The sequence below is a fragment of the Aegilops tauschii genome, chromosome 7 (genome assembly GCF_002575655.3).
Source record: "Aegilops tauschii subsp. strangulata cultivar AL8/78 chromosome 7, Aet v6.0, whole genome shotgun sequence".
In the NCBI taxonomy this organism is placed as follows: Eukaryota; Viridiplantae; Streptophyta; class Magnoliopsida; order Poales; family Poaceae; genus Aegilops; species Aegilops tauschii.
The window spans coordinates 357,939,729-357,958,248 of NC_053041.3; the positions used below are offsets into that span (position 1 = coordinate 357,939,729).

Consider the following 18,520-nt stretch of genomic DNA (forward strand, 5'->3'; position numbering starts at 1 on the left):
GCCGAGCAGACCCGCGTGGACGCGGATGAGCGAGTTGTTCACGAGGAGGAATTCCGTGAGTCCGAGCCTGACAGCGTGGGCGTGGACGGCAAGCGCGAGGCGACGCGCGCCGGGGGAGAAGGGAAGGAGTTGAGGAAGAGAGGGGAGGGTGTTCGGGGTGGGGAGACTGGGAACTGTGGGGGGGAAGAGATGGGCGTAGAGCGGGATCCCGAAGACCCGAACCCAAGAGCGGCCTCCCAAGTTCTGGACTGGAGCACCCGGATGAGTACGTTACGTTGTGGTTGTGGAGTTCCACGCTACGCCGAAGCAGACCCGACGTGACCATGCCTGCCTGGATTCGCGGCACCGCGACCGCAGCTCCACGTAGCACCGGACGACCAACATCTCAACACGTACTCTCTGCGTTCCGAATTACTTGTTGCAGGTATAAATGTATCTAAATGTATTTTAGTTTTAGATACATCCATCTGCGACGAGTAATTTAAAACGGAGGGAGTACTCTGTAAAGTGTTGCTGATGAAATAAATATTTTCCTTGTTAAAAAAAAGGTACGCATGTTTCCCTATCCCTAAAAAATAATATGGCCCTCTCACAGGCAGCACCACGCAACACGAACAGGCATACACCAAGTCTGAGAGAGGGACAGAGGTTTGACCTGGTCTTCGCCAATGAGCTCCTGGAGGCGGGACTTGAGGACGGGACCGAGGCGACCGCCGCTGCGCGGGTTGACGAACGCGACCAGGGGGTTCTCGGGGGCGTCCTCGGGCGCCAGGGCGAACCAGGGGTTGGCCGCGGTGCCCACCCCTGGGGCTTCCTCCAACGCGAAGGCGCCTGCCGACGGGTCCCTCGCCTTCAGCGCGGCGTGCAGAGCGTCGCGGAGGCGCTGCGGAAGCGCGACGCGGAGGCGGAGGTCCTCCTTCTCGAACGCCGAGGACGCGGCACGGCCGAACCCGCAGCTCCGGAATGACAGCGACTCAATAAGAGCCCCAACTAGCGGCGGCGGCGCGGCCGCCGGCGGTGAGCGCGGCAAGCGCAGCGCCTCCCGCTCCGCCGGCGACGGTGATGCCGACAGCGATATGGACATCTCCGAGCACGACCGCGACCGCGATCGCATCGCGATCGGGGGGTAGGATCCAGGAAATGCGTTTTCCGATGGTGGGCGGTTTGAACGGAGGAGGCTGAAGGAGGCGGAGTTTTGTATGGTCGTTTTTTTCCGTGGTGGGAAGGAGGGCCAAGGAGGAGCTGCCTGCACCGCTCCTCAACGGCCAAGGCAACTCAGGAAATAGCTAAAGAGCAATCCTATATTTACGGAGAAAAGAGATTCTCCGTGCATGTCTCAGCCGTCCATTCCATTGAAAATCCACATGCCTACATGCTTATTTTCTTTGGTTGTTTAGCCGTTAGTTAATTTTAAATGGCTTCATGCATTTTTTTTTCACGCAACAAGGAAATGGCTCCATACATGCATGCTTTTGCCATTGAGTTCAATGCGACATCTATTCCATCTCTCATGTCTTTTTCATTTCATTTCCTAATTTTAACTTACTATATCTTTTAAATCAAAAATCCAAATTAAGTTCCATTTGCATATTTATGTTCGTCGCGATGAGAACTTTCAAATCTGGCCAATTTTGAATATGTTTTGAGAACTTTTTTAAAAAAAGACTAAGTTTCAAATATTGAAACTTGATAGTCGTATCATTAATTTTTACCAAGTTTTATCAATTTTTATATGCTTTTAGGGGTTTATGGTTCTGGGCTTGAGACTTACGGATTTAGTGTTCGGTATTTAGGGTTCGGTATTTAGGGTTTAAGTTTTAGTTTTAAAACTTGTGAACTTATAATTGTTTCTATCAAGTTTTAGTAGTTGAAACTTGCTCGACCATCCGATTTACCTCGGGATCCACAAAATCGTTGAATTTTTTGCACAAGGGCACACCAAGTTTTATTTTTCAATTTGTGAAACTTGCGATTTTGTCGATTCCGAAAAACTTGTCAGACATATTCAAAATAGATCTTATTTGAAAGCCTTGTCACAAGCAACATGAACCTGAAAACAGAAATTAAATTGAACTTGTCGTTCAAAATATAAAGAAGATTGAAAATTGAATGTCAAAAGAAAAGGGATGAGAGATGGAATGGGTGGGGTGGCCAAAAGCTGCAAATAGCAACATGCAAGGGGCCATCCAAAGTGATCTATACACGGGACCTCCTGGGAGAAAATCCACTATTTATGGACGAGTTACAAATTTTTTATGTGTTGCCCGCCAGGATACCACGTTGAATTTAGGGGGTGCGTTTAATTAGGGCGGGTTGGTAAAAAAGGGACAAGTCAGAACATAACTCATATGATGTAGATGTATAGATAACTGAATTTTACTTCACTTAGGCCAAAAGTGTTCCAACAAGTGATACAGATATAAAAAATACTCATGTTTGATCTAGATGTAAAATAGGGCACTTGGTTATGCAAATTCGCATCTCCCAGACGCTTCCGAGTAAAATCGCAGTCGGCCACGTGAACACCCAACTGCCTCCTGAAACTTCATCCCCCACCCCCGGCGGCTGTCGGGCTACACCTCGCACGCCGACGCCGTCGAAAGTCACCCACCATATCCCACCGCCGCCGGATCCGTCCATCCCATCCCCGTCACGGATCCGCCAGTTCCCTGCCGCTGCACGACCTCAAATCGGTCGAATCGACCTCCTCAACACTGCTCCTCCATTGCCACCGCCGCTGCGCCGCTCTATCCGGAAGCAGCACCGCCTAACTCCGCTACCGCACGGCCTTCGCAACACCCTGTTGCACTTCTTCCGGTCATCTCCCGTCGACACCGCCGCCCACGTCGATGCCGCACCCACGTGGTCGTCATGCCGTAGAAGAACAAGTTCTGCTTCACAGGGGTGCGGGCGCGACCCTCTAGCAACTTCATTGTCGAGTTCCAGTGCGACGGTCATCGCTACTAGCTCGACACCTTTGAGTCCGCCGATGAGGCCGTGCGTGCAAATGATGTCGTCGTGTGGCGTTTCGGACGGCTGAGGCACGAGATGAACTTCCTAGAGATCTAAAATCAGGAGCAGGCGGAGTTCGTCGGGCCGAGAATCTCGCCATATGACCGATCCAAGAGAAAATGAAGAAGCCGGGGATTCTCATTGTTCCCGGCAATAGTGATGAAGCGACGATGGTGACGTTCACGCGGGAGAATCTGCAGTATGTCCAGAATGAGCTGAAGTACTACTGGAAGCGTGAGGCTGAGCATAAGAAGGAGACGGTAAAGCAGGAGGAAGAGGCCAGCCTTTAAGTGCATCTAGTGCCCCTTAGTGATTTTGGTGTATTGAAGACTTACAGGTTAAGGGACTAATGTGTTTGTGAGTGTACACAGGTCTATAAGTCTATGAGAAGTTTGATATTTACAAAGAAAATCGACTCCTAAAAATGAATGTCTTCAGTTGAAGACTTTGGTTTTCTTAAAGACTTTGAAAATGAGGAAATTGGTGTGACCTTGAAGACTTCGATATTGATGCGAGGATTATGAAGCGTGAAGACTTTTGTTTTCGTAGTTTAATTTTCTCTTTCTTGAGTCATAGGAAACACAGTACTGTTAAAGGGGGTCGAGGTAAAACCAAGGAAACACTTTCCAAGTGATGCTCATCTCAAAGCCTACACATACCCAATCCTTTCGAGTGAAGCCATTGAAAATCTCATACGGGGTCTCGCGAGGGTCTTGGATGCTTGGCCCCTCGCGAGGGTCTTGGATGCTTGTTGGTGAAGATGGGCCATACGGGCCTGTTCGCAGAGCCACGCCATGGGCCGCAGGTAGGCAAGTCTGGGGACCCCCATTCCCAGAACGCCAACAGTAGCCCCTGGGCCCAAGGCGCGCTCGGACTTGGCTTCGAGGCGAAGCCAAAGGGCAAGTGCGGAGCGCCGCGGGCCCCAATAGCCTGCGGCCTTGGTCGATGCGTGGCAGTTGATTGGACGTGGGCGTCTGCGCTTCCCCACGCTGCCTTGGAATCCGCCTGGCTATGCGGCCACCGCAACCTACACAGTTATTCTTTCATCGCTTGCGCCATACTTCCCTAATTCCTCTGCTTTCCCGGGACTCCGCTCCTCTTTCCAATCTGACCTGAGCTCTGCTCACTCCTTCGCCATGGCGCTGAAACAAGCGGATAAGGGGAAGAAACCTCTGTCTTTGGCCAGTGTGCCTCCGGCCGTCGAGCCCGCAGTTGGCCGATCGCTGGTGCTCAACGATGAGGCCATGGGCAAGGTGCGTCCCATGATCGCCTCCAGTTTCAATGAGTGGGGAAAGACGGTGGCTTGGCCTGCATCTCGTGCTCGCATTGACTGGGCAGCCACCGAGGTCCTATTCTTCATCGACGCCCTTTGGGCCGGCCTGGTCCCTCCTTTCTCCGCCTTCTTCAATGCAGTGCTTGAACACTATCAGATCCACATGCTGCATCTTGATCCCCAATCCGTGACCCTTCTTGCCGTCTTCGCCTTTGTGTGTGTGAGGCCATGGTGGGCATTGCCCCTTCCGTGGCCCTTCTTCACCACTTCTTCTCGTTGCATCTGATTGACCCCTGGCAGAGCTCAGGATGCCTGAGCTTCCAGGCTGTGGCTGTGACGGCAGGCGCGGGGATCGACTTCGAGCTTCCTCCATCCACGAGCGGGTTTCGGACACGGTGGGTATTTGTTGATGTCGGAGTGCTCAGCCCTCTGATCCATCCTTCATCGGCGCCTGCCGTCCCCAACTCAGGTTGGGGTCACGAGAAGCTCACGAGCCCCTGCCTCGTCCCCGTCTGGCTCAGGCTGAAGAAGCTAAAAGACCGTGGCGTGACTGCGCCTACGGTGGTGAAGGTGTTTGTCCGACGCCGAGTTGCTCCGCTTCAGCGCCATTCCCGGCCGATGTGGGCCTTGCTCAACAGCAAGGACCATATAAGGCTTCAGGAGTCCGGGCTCCCTCTTGAGACGCGGCAGACGGTGCTTGAGGTCCTGGCGGGCGTTCCGTTGCCGGACGGCATCCCTGGGAAGAGTTGTCTGTTGTACCGTTGCTCGAACAAGGAGGAATTCGTGGAGCACATGCCTTCCTTTGATGAGTGGGGACTGCGCCCAGACGGCCTGGTGGGGCCCCGCGAGAACCCCGTCAGCGTGGTTCCCCTCTTCACTGCTGGTGCCGAGCTCACCCCGAGTGTGGAAGCAAGGGGCGAGCACCGTCCGAGGCCGGTGGCCCTAGCACCGTGGTGCTGATGCGGCCTGGAGCTCCCGAGGCATCATCCTCGGGAGTCCGTAATTCTTGTCCTGGGGCGGCAGCTGCGGGGGCGACGCAGCGTGCGTCTCCTGAGGCCGAAGCTCCTGAATCCTCGGCAGGTCGCTGCGGGATGGCGCCCGGCGACTCTCCTCAGCTCGGCGCCCCTGGGGCTGTCCCTTCAAGCGCTTCTCCTACTACACCTCGTGCTGGCCTCCATGTCCAATGCTTTGGTCAGCTCTGCATGGACTTCGAGGAGCTCCGTAAGAGGAAGAAGTCCCCGAGCGGCAGCGGTGGCATCTTCGGGCTGTTGAAGCGGAGGAAGTACATCGCCATTGACGAGTAAGTATTGTATCTTTGTGGCTTCTTGAGTGCTGCTTTCCTCCCTGACGTTGGTTCTTCAGGGTCCCTTCCGCCACAGCCGCTGAGTCTCCCGAGAAGTAGTCTCCTCTCTCCTTGTCTCCCTCGCTGACCTTGAGCGCCCCCAGCCTGCACGCCACATTTGGCGCGGGGTCGGTTGCAGGGGCGCGCTCACCTCCATGGCGCCTTGAGCTTACGCCCCCGGCGTCCCTCCTTCACGGCCTTGCCTGGAGCTCAGCGAGCATGCCGAGGGCTCCTCCTCTGATCGTGGACAGCGGCTGGATGGCTTCGGTCTCGGGCGCCTCCTCGAGCAGCGGGCCTCGCCTGCAGCCCCCATGGTGGAGGACGAGATGGGCCGTGCGCTTGAGTTCGAGCACGGACGGAGCGTTGTTCGTCATGAGCTCTTCCAGGAGGCGATGGGCACGATGAACCGGCTTGGTGAAGAACTCGCAGGTGTTGACGTGCGCCTCGAGGCCGTGGGTCTTTGGTTGGCGGAGGAGCGGCATAAGTTGAAGGTGGCTATCAACCTCGGGCGTCTCCAGCGCGAGCTTGATAACGCGAAGGCTGAAGCTTCTCTCGCAACCTCACGTGAAGCCTGCTCCCGAGCTCTGGAAGAGGCCCGAGAAGCTGACCGCCGTCGCGAGGCCGCGGAGAAGCGCGCGTGGGAGCTCCAAGCCTGGAGCGCCTCCTTGGAGCGGCAAGTGGAGGCGCGCAGAGCCGCCCTTGCGTCGCTGAGGGGGACATCCGCCGAAGAAGAAGAGGTCCGGAGGCGCGAGGAGGTGTTGGCACTGGAAGCCGTGGAGCGTAGCCTCGAGCTTGAGTGATTGGAGATGAGGGAGCGTCAAGTTGCCCAAGCGGAAGATGTCGTTGGTGCACGCGAGGCCAAGGCTCAGGAGGAGATCGACCGCCGGGTGGCCGAGGTTCGCGCGGGTCCTGAGGGTAGGCATGACCTGAAGCTTGCGGAGACGGAGGCTACAGGTAGGCCGCTGCCCTTAGGCCCAGGCTAGCTGTGGTGGAGAGGCGCGAGGAGGCCACGACAGCCGCCCTGGTCACGGCGCAGGCGGAACTAGCCTCCGCCCGCGCCGAGCTGCTCTCTCTTCAGAAGCGGGTTACTGACGCCGAGTCTGTTGCGCGGCAGAACAGGGAGGAAGTGCTTCAGTAGCGGACGCTGGAGCACGTGCATGCTCCCATGCTTCAGGATCTTCGGAACAGGGCCAATACCGCCTTGGGCCACATCTGTGTTGAGAACGCCCCTCACCCCCACGTGAATGACTACGCTAGCCACCTCCGCTTCTTCGCCGACGTGGTGACGCGCCTGGAGAACCGCTCGGAGCGAGCTCGCCTGCTTGTCGAAGAGAGGAGCTGCAGCCTGCTGGGGCGCGCATTCTCCCGCGTCTTCAGCCATCTTCGGAACACCTACCAGGACTTCGACTTTGACGCCGCCATTGCTCCAGTCCCGGGGGCCATCCGGGGCGACCTGGCGCGGTGGGTGGAGGATAACGTGGACGCGCTGGTCAGGGCCTTCTCTTCTGGCGACGACGCGGTGGTGGTCGCGGCGGACGAGGGCGACGTGGTCGATGATGGTGTTGACGACGCCGGAGGAGGCGATGGTGATGCTGGCGACGGTGGCAGTGATGCCAGCGGCGCATCCGAAGGCGATGCGCCGAGCGACATGTCCGTCTGATCCCCGCGTTTCCCAGCTGTTTGTCCTGCACGCAGAGGCTTGGGCATGGCCCTAGAGGTTGTAAGAGCATTCTGAGAGGGGGATCCCCTCGTGTAAACAAACCGCTGCCTTTATTCTTTTATGTTAAGCCGAGTGTGCACCTTTGCGAATCCGTGAGTCTGGTGGCAAGTTTGCTGTCGCGGCTTACCTTAGCCGGGGTAAACCCCGAACTGGATCGTGAGGTCGTGAGCTCCCGGGGAACTCCTGAAGAGCCAGCTGATTCGCCCGAGAGGGCCTCGCAAGAATCAGGTGCCAATCGTGGTATCGATGCGCGCGGCGCGTATGCTGCGCCCAGCCCTGCTCGCGAGGGGCCCGCGAGGGGGAGGCAGCGAGCGTAAGCTTTGAATAAGACAAGAACCAGATAGCAAGAAATCGCTCGAACGAGAAAAGGCACCCCCACGCGTATCAACGAAAAATCAACTTCAACTTAAATCCAAATCCAGAAGGCAAGGCTACAGAAAAGGGATCCAAAGCAAATGGCCACGTCCGGCGCCTAGTCTAGTCTTCTTGTCTTCTTGCCTTCTCACCAGCGCGGACCTAAGTGCTGCCACTAGGACGTCGGAAGGAGTCCCCGAGGCCCGAGGGCGGCACTCCTGAGACTCCGGGGCGTGTACAACCCCACTCGTTATTACGTGAGAGTATCACGGGCGGCGATCTTCACAGGCGTGAGCCTTACTTCATATCGCCAGACGAGGGCCCCGCCTTGCGCCTCCTGATACGTCTCCAACGTATCTATAATTTATGAAGTCTTCATGCTATTATATTATCAATCTTAGATGTTTTATATGCATTTATATGCTATTTTATATGATTTTTGGGACTAACCTATTAACCTAGAGCCCAGTGCCAGTTTATGTTTTCTCCTTGTTTTTTAGTTTTACAGAAATGGAATATCAAACGGAGTCCAATTGACGTGCCAATTTTTGACGATTTTTTATGGACCAAAAGAAGACCCCGAAGTAAAAGAGTTGGGCCAGGAGAGTCCCGGGGCATCCACGAGGGTGGGGGCGCCCCCCCCCCAGGCGTGTGGGCCTACTTCGTGGACACCTCGGGCACCTCCTTGACGTGAGACTGACGCCAAAAATTCCTATAAATACAGAAACCTCGGAAAATTAACCTAGATCGGAAGTTCCGCCGCCGCAAGCCTCTGTAGCCACGAGAAATCAATCTAGGCCCTCTCCGGCACCCTGCCGGAGGGGGCCATCATCACCGGTGGCCATGGAGGAGTATCCCGGAGAGGCCATCATTGCCATGAAGGCCAAGGACCATAGGGAGAACCTTTCCCCATCTAGGGGGGAGGCCATGGAGGAGGAAGCACAAGGGGGAGAACCTCTCCTCCTCTCTTGGTGGCACCGGAGTGCCATCGAGAGGGGAATCATCGCCGCGGTAATCGTCTTCATCATCATCACCATCCTCATCTCTTTTACGCGGTGCACTCTCCCGCACCCCGCTGTAATCCCTACTTGAACATGGTGCTTCATGCCACATATTATGATCCAATGATGTGTTGCCATCCTATGATGTTTTGAGTAGATATCCTTTGTCTTTGGGTTGATTGATGATCTAGATTGGTACGAGTTGTATGTTTTATTTTGGTGCTGTCCTATGGTGCCCTCCATGTCGCGCAAGCATGAGGGATTCCCACTGTAGGGTGTTGCAATACGTTTATGATTCGCTTATAGTGGGTTGCGTGAGTGACTGAAACACAAATCCGAGTAAGGAGGTTCTTGCGTATGGGATAAAGAGGACTTGATGCTTTAATGCTATGGTTGGGTTTTACCTTAATGATCTTTAGTAGTTGCGGATGCTTGCTAGAGTTCCAATCATAAGTGCATATGATCCAAGTAGAGAAAGTATGTTAGGTTATGCCTCTCCCTCATATGAAATTGCAATGACGACTATCGGTCTTGTTAACAATTGCCTAGGACAATTCCGCACACCGATCCATCATTATTCCACACTCGCTATTTATATTGTTTAGTAATATATTCTAACTTTATGATAACAACACCTACTTTTATATTTTAGCTCTCCAATATCATGCAAAGTTATCCTCTTCATACCCATAACGTAGTTTTATTTCTCGTTGCTAGTTGGAAGCAAACGTTCGGTGTACGTAGAGTCGTATCAGTGGCAGATAGGGCTTGAGAGAATATTGATCTTACCTTTAGCTCCTTGTGGGTTCGACACTCCATACTTATCACTTCCACCTTTGGAAATTGCTATGATGATTCCCTGTACTTGGGGATTATCACCTCCCTCGGCCACTGTTGGGGGCGACAGGAAACCAGGACGACACCAAAGGGGCAAAGGGGACGCCAGCGGCACCCTTGGCGACCACGGGTCCTCCGCCGGGGGTAGGCTCTGGAGCACCTCCCTCGCAGAGGGCCTACCTCCGGGGGACGCCTTGCTCCACGCAGTGCTGGGGCGGGCCTTCGTCCCGACTTCCTTCCTGCAGTCCCCAGCGTGCCCCCCTGGCGGGAGGGAGGCCGACGTGCTTGGACCACCATCTGCTGCTGCGACCTGATCCTCCTGCGCACCATGGTTAGCGTAAGCCTGCTCCTGAGGAATTAGTGGTACCCTGTAACTGTCGTCGCTGGCGCGGTTGGTGAGGCTTCCGGATGGCTCCTGAAAGGTGCGGGCTTCTAGCGCCTCCTCCTCCTAGCCCGGTTCGAGGAACGAGCTAGGGTCATCTTCCAGCATGTACTCCTGGTCCATCATGCGGGGCACGTAGGCCTCCGAGGTCGCCGCCTCGAAGACCTCGTCGTAGTGCCCCACGCTCCATGTTTCCCGACCTAGCGCGCCGCCTCGAGGATGGTAGGGTTGCACCCCGCCCGGGCCGTAGGTGGCAGCGCTTGTGCCCGCGCCCAGCGGAGGTGGCGCGGGCGCGAGCGGGCGTACAACCCCGTTGGTTGCGCCGGTGTCGATGAAGCCTGGTGGTGCGCCTATGGGCACGCGGGCGCGGCGTGGTCCGCCATGCGATCCGGCCGCAGCTTGTGGCGTGAGCAGAGAACAGAAGGATGGCGCTCCTAAAGCCGCGGCGTCCAAGAGCTCGGCGACGCGCTCTAGCAAGGCATCCCGGCCGCTCTCGAGCCACGGTGAGCGCGGCCCTCATGTTCGCCTGCTCCCGCCGGGTGTGCGGAGCCGTGGCGGCAGCGTGGCTTGAGGCCCTCGCGGCCGCTTGCACTTGTCGTGGAGTAAGAGCAGAGGGTGCGTGACCGCGTCGCCCGCGCCCCGCGGTGTTTGGCGGTGCGCGTGCTGCCTGAGGCACGGTATTGGCTCTTGAGTCGCCGGACATCGGAGCCGCGGAGCGCCAAAGGATCAACGAGCGGATCGGCTGGTGGAAGAAGAGCTCCGGCGCACCCCTACCTGGCGCGCCAAATGTCGGATCATGGGTTCCGGCAAAAACCCTCAAGGTTCGGACACTGGGGTGGGCACGAAGATCTCCCCCTACCGATCCGTGTCCTAACTTCGCTAATATCTCAAGGGCTAACTCGACGAACTCGCAACACAAGGGACACAAGATTTATACTGGTTCGAGCCACCGTTGTGGTGTAATACCCTACTCCAGTGTGGTGGTGGTGGATTGCCTCTTGGGCAGAGGATGAACAGTACAAGGGGAAGAACAGACTCCTGAGGTGAGGTGTTCTTGTGCTTGGTGGGTGTGAGGATGAACTGAATGAGTCCGAGACCCCCGCCCTCCTACTGTGGTGGCTAATCCTATTTATAGAGGCCCTGGTCCTCTCCCCAAATATTGAGCAGGAAGGGAGCCAACAACGGCCAATTCAAAAGGGGACAGCTAGTACAACTTATCCTGACAAAAGCAGTCTTCGCCTGCAAAAGGCATTGGTGGTGACGCCGCCTTGGGCTCCATGGTGACCTCCGTCTTGCCGTCCTGCTGGTCTTGGTCTTGTTGCACTGATATGGAAACCTTTGCTTGACGCCTCGGTACTCCGCGCCTGCGCTTGCTTCCTTAGCACCAAAGAGGAAACAAGGACACTGCGCGCGCTGGCGCCCGCCTGCGCCCGCGTGGTCTCGATCGTCATGGCTCACGTCATGAGAACCTCGCGAGGTTTGCCTTGCCTTGATCTCTCCGCCCCTCGCGAGCCAACCTAGTGAGGCCGCTCCTGAGGGGGTCTTGCGTCGTCCGCCTCGCGAGGCTTGGCCCCTCGCGAGGGTCTTGGATGCTTGTTGGTGAAGATGGGCCGTACGGGCCCGCTCGCAGAGCCACGCCATGGGCCGCAGGCAGGCAAGTCTGGGGACCCCCGTTCCCAGAACGCCGACATCGAGGATTTGTTATCTGGGTGCAGGGCCTGTTTACGTTGTGTTGCTTGGTTCTCCTACTGGTTCGATGACCTTGGTTTCATATCTGAGGGAAATACCTACCGCCGCTGTGCTGCATCATCCCTTCCTCTTTGGGGAAATACCGATGTAGCTTCAAGCGACATCAGAAGGAAGTTTTGGCGCCGTTGTCGGGGAGGATCTTCAACATGTACTAGGTTCCTAATCACAAATCTCATCTCCTTGCAATTTACATTATTTTCCATTTGCCTCTCGTTTTCCTCTCCCCCACTTCACAAAAATTTGCCTTTTTATTCGCCTCTCTTTTCCGTTCGCCGTTTTCTTGCCGGATCTGTTTTTGAGTGCAATCTTTTTGTGTGGTCATCATGACTCAAGAGAACACCAAATTATGTGATTTCTCAAATACCAACAACAATGATTTTATTGGCACTCCGCTTGCTCCTCCCGCCACTAGTGCAGAAACTTGTGATATTAATACCACTTTGTTGAATCTTGTTATGAAAGACCAATTTTCCGGTACTCCTAATGAGGATGCCGCGTCCCATCTTAATACCTTCATGGAAGTATGCAATATGCAAAAGAAAAAAGATGTGGACAATGATGTGGTGAAGATGACATTATTTCCGTTTTCTTTGCGTGATTCTGCAAAAATTTGGTTCTCTTCTTTGCCTCGCAATAGTATCGATTCTTGGAACAAGTGCAAAGATGCTTTTATCACTAAGTATTTTTCCTCCCGCAAAAATTATTTCCCTTAGAACCCAGATCATGAATTTCAAGCAACTTCAACATGAGCATGTTGCACAATCTTGGGAAAGGATGAAAATGATGCTAAGGAATGCCCAACTCATGGGTTAAATCTTTGGATGATCATACAAAAAATTTATGCGGGGTTGAATTTTGTTTCTCGTAATCTTTTAGATTCCGCCGTGGGTGGTACTTTTATGGAAATTACTTTGGGTGAAGCCACCAAATTGCTTGATAATATCATGGCAAATTATTCACAAATGGCATACCGAAAGAGCTCCTACTAGTAAAAAAGTTAATTCGGTTGAAGAAATTTCTTCTTTGAGTGAAAGAGTTGATGCTCTCATGAAATTGGTTGCTAGTAAAAGTGCTCCTATTGATTTTAATGATATGCCTTTGTCTACTTTGATTGAGAAAAATAGTGATGCCATAGATGTGAATTTTATCTCTCAAAATAATTTCAACAACAATGCTTATAGAGGTAATTTTAATCCTAGGCCTTTTCCTAGTAATTACTCTAATAATTAGGTAATTCCTATGGAAATCAATCTTATAATAATAATAGGAACACCTCTGATCTCGAGAATAATATTAAAGAATTATCAACACACAAAAAGTTTTCAACACTTCCATAGAAGAAAAGTTGAGTAAGATTGATGATTTGTCTAGAAGTGTTGATAGAATTGCTCATGATGTGGAAAATCTTAAGATGAAATTTTTTGTGCCTAAAGTAGATGAATCAATTAAAGCTCTTTATGTTTCTATGCATGAAAGTAAGAAAAGAACCGGTATGCTTAGAGCTAAAACATAATTTTTAGAAAAAGCATTTTCTAGTGATTTATTTCGCAAAAGTGATGAAGATCTTAAAATGATTGGTGTTTCCTTTATTGATTCTTTGTTTAGTAAAGTTAAGATTGATGAAAAAGGGACTAGAGAAGAGTCAACTTTAGGTAGAAGGCGTCCCAATATTTCGGGGGGTGAAAATCTTGTTGAGAAAATTGATGAAAGTGAGTTTGGAGAGGTCAAAACTTTAGCTAGTGATGTGCCCACTCTTTTGGATTAGAAAGACTTTAATTATGATAGTTGCACTTTGATTGATTGTATTTCTTTGTTGCAATCCATGATAAATTCACCCCATGCCTATGAACAAAATAAAGCTTTTACTAAACATATTGTTGATGCTATGATGAAAGCTTTTGAAGAAAAATTGGAATTATAAGTATCTATTCCTAGAAAATTGCATGATGAATGGGAACCTACTATCAAAGTCAAGATTAAAAATTATGAGTGTTTTGCTTTGTATGACTTGGGTGCTAGTGTTTCTACAATTCCGAAATCTTTATGTGATGTGATTGGTCTTACTAATCTTGAAGAATGTTCTTTGAATTTGCACTTGGCGGATTCTACTATTAAAAAGGTCTATGGGAAGAATTAATGATGTTCTTATTCTTGCAAATAGGAATTATGTGCCCATAGATTTTTATTTTTCTTGATATTGATTGCAATCCGTCTTGTCCAATTATTCTTGGTACACCGTTTTTACGCACTATCGGTGCCGTGATTGATATGAAAGAACGCAATATTAAGTTCCAATTTCCTTTGAGGAAGGGTATGGAACACTTTCCTAGAACAATAATGAAGCCACCTTATAAATCAATCATGAGGGCATCTTATGGATCTCGAACCAAAGATGACAAAACTTAGATCTTTGCTTTATGCCTAGCTAAGGGCGTAAAACTATAGCGCTTGTTGGGAGGCAACCCAATGAATAGATTTTATTTTTGCTTTTTGCCTTCTGTTCTTGAGTGTTAACAAAATTATGCTACTGTTATGATTGTGTTTTGTGTTTTAATTAGTGTTTGTGCCAAGTAGAACCAATAGGATCTTCTTGGGTGATAGTTGTTTGATCTTGCTGAAAAAGACAGAAACTTTGCGCTCACGAAAACAATTCTCATTTTTTATCAGAAAGATATTTTGCCCTGATTCTTTTTGCAGAAGATTAATATACAAATTACCCAGGTCTTCCTAGTTTTTCAGAATTTTTGGAGTTCCAGAAGTATTCGAACAAATCAGATTGCTACAGATTGTTCTGTTTTGACAGATTCTGTTTTCTTTGTGTTGTGTGCTTATTTTGATGGCTCTATGGTTTTCTTTGATGAGTTTTTGCCATAGAAAACTTGGAATACAGTAGATATAATACAAAAACAAAATAAGAATTGGTTTGATACAGCACTTATAGTAGTGATTTATTTTTCTTACACTAACGGGTCTCACGAAGGTTTTGTTGAGTTTTGTGTGATTGAAGTTTTCAAGTTTTCGGTTATCTTACGATGGATGAAGGAAGGATAGAAGAGCCTAAGCTTGGGGATGCCACGGAATCCCAAGCTATTATCCAAAAATGAGCAACCAACTAAGCTTGGGGATGCCCCCGAGTGGCATCCCCGCTTTCTTGCAACCACTATCGGTATTTCACTCGAAGCTATATTTTTATTCGTCACATGATATGTGTTTTGCTTGGAGCGTCTTGTATGATATGAGTCTTTTCTTGTTTTATTTTGTGTTTTAAGTCATCAATCCTTGCTGGACACACTTATTTGGGAGAGCCAAAATTATGTCATGACTTGTTAGAATTGCTCTCTATGCTTCACTTAAATTTTTTATGAGCTATGGACTTGCTCTAGTGCTTCACTTATATCTTTTTTAGCACGGTGTGCTTAGTATTTTTGAAGAAATGCTTCTTGCTTCACTTAGATTTATTTGAGAGTTAGTAAAATTTTCAAGAAATTCTCTCTTGCTTCACTTAAATTATTTTGAGAGAAAGAAGAAAAATTATGCTCATGATCTTCACTTATATTTGTTTGAGCTTATGAAAAGCAACACATGAAAATTAGTCCCAAAGTGATAGATATCCAAGAAGGATATAATAAAAACTTTCATGAAGATCATTGGACAGAATAAACTTGATTCTTAGTAATAGTTTTGAGATATGATGATGTGATATGTGAGTTATGTTGATGAGTAATTATGCTTTAGTAAGAATATTGGTGTTAAGGTTTGTGATTCCCTATGCAAGTACCAAAGTCAATAGTCATGCAATGAAATTATATCCTACTTGTGGTGCATTATTCGGTGTTATTTATGATTAATGCTTGCTTATGAGATTATCCGTTTCTTGGTTGGTCGCTTCCCAATCTTTTGCTAGCCTTCGTTTCGCACTAAGTATGATCTCTACTTGTGCATCCAAATCCTTTAAACCAGTTTTTCCATATGAGTCCACTATACCTACCTATATGCGATATTCTTTTGCCGTTCTAAGCAAATTTGCATGTGCCATCTCTAATTTTCAAAATAAACTTCTCTTTTGTGTGCTTGTTTCGCTCGCGGAGCGGTGAGGGGTGGCTAATATTTTCCATGTTGGATGTGTTATTCTCACGATGAGTGTTTATTCACTTGTCATTGCATGAGAGTAAGGCAAAGGTTTTAGGGATGCCCAGTCCCGAAATGCAAAAATGAATTTACTTTATGTTGTCAAATAATAAATTCCTTGGAAAGTTTTGGTATGGAGGGCACCCGTGGATACGGTTAGCCATGGAAAGTGAAAGTATGGTGGAAAAAGGAATAAACTTTATTTTCTGTTTGGGAACCGCCTATGGCATATTTAGCATGGAAAGTGTTGGGAACTCTAAGTCATTTTCATTGGTGGGATGGATACACCTCCCAAAATGTTTTTATCTCTAATTTTTCGTTTTGAGCTCTGGCACCTCTACAAATCCATACTTCCCTCTGCGAAGGGCCTTTCTTTTACTTTATGCAATTTTTATTTTTGAATTTGAGTCACCATCTTCTCTTACAAAAGCACCAACTAGGAGGTAATATGATCGTACTTAAGTATTGGGTGTAGCTAATATGCGAGTGTGTTTCATGAATGGATCAATGATTGAGCATGATGGGCTAGGGATAACTTATTTTAGCGTTGATATTTTGAAAGACATGGTTGCTTGTTGATATGCTTGAGTATTTAAATTATCATGTCAAAACTAGACTATTTCTTTGAATCACATAAAAGTCCAAATGTCCATGCTATAAAGAAAAGAATATGATATGACATGATAGGCAACATTTCACATCAAAAATTCTGTTTTTATCACTTACCTACTCGAGGACGAGTAGGAGTTAAGCTTGGGGATGCCGATACATCTCCAACGTATCTATAATTTTTGATTGTTCCATGTTGTTATATTATCAATCTTGGATGTTTTATAATCATTTTATAGTCATTTTATATCATTTTTTGGTACTAACCTATTGACATAGTGCCAAGTGCCAGTTGCTGTTTTTTCCATGTTTTTTACATCGCAGAAAATCAATATCAGACGGAGTCCAAATGCCACGAAACTCCACGGAGAATTTTTATGGGCCAGAAGGAACACAATGGGCCCTGGCTGCGCCTGGTGGGTTGTGCCCACCTCGGGTGCCCCCCGGACCGCCTCTTTCCTCTATAAATACCCCAATATTCCAGAAACCCTAAAGGCATCGACAAAATATTCATCCATCCGCCGCAGAGTCCAGAACCACCATATCCAATCTAGACACCATCTCGGATGGGGTTCACCACCTCCATTGGTGGCTCTCCGTTGATGCGTGAGTAGTTCTTCGTAGACGTTCGGGTCCGTAGTTAGTAGCTAGATGGCTTCCTCTCTCTCGCTGAATTCTCAATACAATGGTCTCTCGGAGATCCATATGATGTAACTCTTTTGCGGTGTGTTTGTTGGGATCGATGAACTTTGATTTTATGATCAGATCTATTTTTTTATATCCATTAAAGTTATTTGAGTTTCTTTGATCTCTTATATGCATGATTGCTTATAGCCTCGTATTTCTTCTCCGATATTTGGGTTTTGTTTGGCCAACTTGATCTATTTATCTTGCAATGGGAAGAGGTGCTTTGTAGTGGGTTTGATCTTACAGGCTTCATCCCAGTGACAGAAAGGGAAACGACACATATTTATCGTTGCTACTAAGGATAAAACGATGGGGTATATCTCTACATAGATAGATCTTGTCTACATCATTGTCATCGTTCTTGTTGCATTACTCCGTTTTTCCATGAACTTAATACACTAGATGCATGCTGGATAGCGGTCGATGTGTGGAATAATAGTAGTAGATGCAGGCAGGAGTCGGTCTACTAATCTTGGACGTGATGCCTATATAATGGTCATTGCCTGGATATCGTCATAATTATTTGAAGTTCTATCAATTGCGCAACAGTAATTTGTTTACCCATCGTTTGCTATTTTTCTCGAGAGAAGCCACTAGTGAAACCGACGTCCCCCGGGTCTTCTTTCTCATATATTTGCCTTTGCGATCTACTTTTTTCTTGCATTTATTTTCAGATATATTAAACCAAAAATACAAAAATACCTTGCTGCGTTTTATTTCTATTTATTTTATTTGCGATCTATCTTTCAAACTACTACAAATTTACCTCACGTCTGTTTGCCTATCTTGAGGCGTCGTACCCGGGAAGGGATTGACAACCCCTTTAACACGTCGGGTTGCGAGGATTTGTTATCTGTGTGCAGGGGCTGTTTACGTTGTGATGAGGACATCAATACCATTGTTACACCCACAGTCCCTGCTACTATACATACTGGACCAATTACTAGAGCTCGCGCATGTCAATTAAATTACCAGGTACTTCCGTTTCTTGGTAATGATTCTAATGTTCATGAGAATATGATGCTGCCTAAATTGGATACATTTGTTTTGCTTACAAATGAAGGGCCTAGCTTGGAGAAGGATGAACATTGGAGCAAGAACAAGCATGGAGTTGATGGCATGCGCAAGGGAAACAAGAACGGAGTTCCGGTAATGATTTCAGGACTTTGAAGCCACCATAATGAGTGCATGAAGCCTTGGATGAAATATACAAGATGCCACTTCATAAATTTCGTCCAGAGACTATTCTAGGTGCTGCGTCACCTTATTATTGGGCCAGGCCCATGTAATTTCGAAATACTTGAATATAGGCTGTTTTTAGAGTCCGTATGTGTGGGGAAACAAGAGTTAGGGTTGGTTTCGGACCCCTCCTCCAGGGCCACGAAATCCCCCCCCCCTCTTCCTCCATATATACAGCCTTTAGGGC

At 49.1% G+C, this 18,520-nt stretch overlaps 1 protein-coding gene across 1 annotated transcript in view; it reads right to left on the reverse strand.

Annotated features, from left to right (window-relative positions):
- The window catches only part of LOC109733314 (diacylglycerol kinase 4), a 29,613-nt gene extending 28,271 nt beyond the window's left edge, over positions 1-1,342 (reverse strand). The window contains exon 1 of the mRNA XM_020292506.4: positions 656-1,342. Within this exon, the coding sequence (XP_020148095.1) occupies positions 656-1,114 (459 nt within the window). The 5' untranslated portion in view covers positions 1,115-1,342. The remainder of the gene's footprint in view (positions 1-655) is intronic.
- Between the last annotated feature and the right edge of the window lie 17,178 nt (positions 1,343-18,520).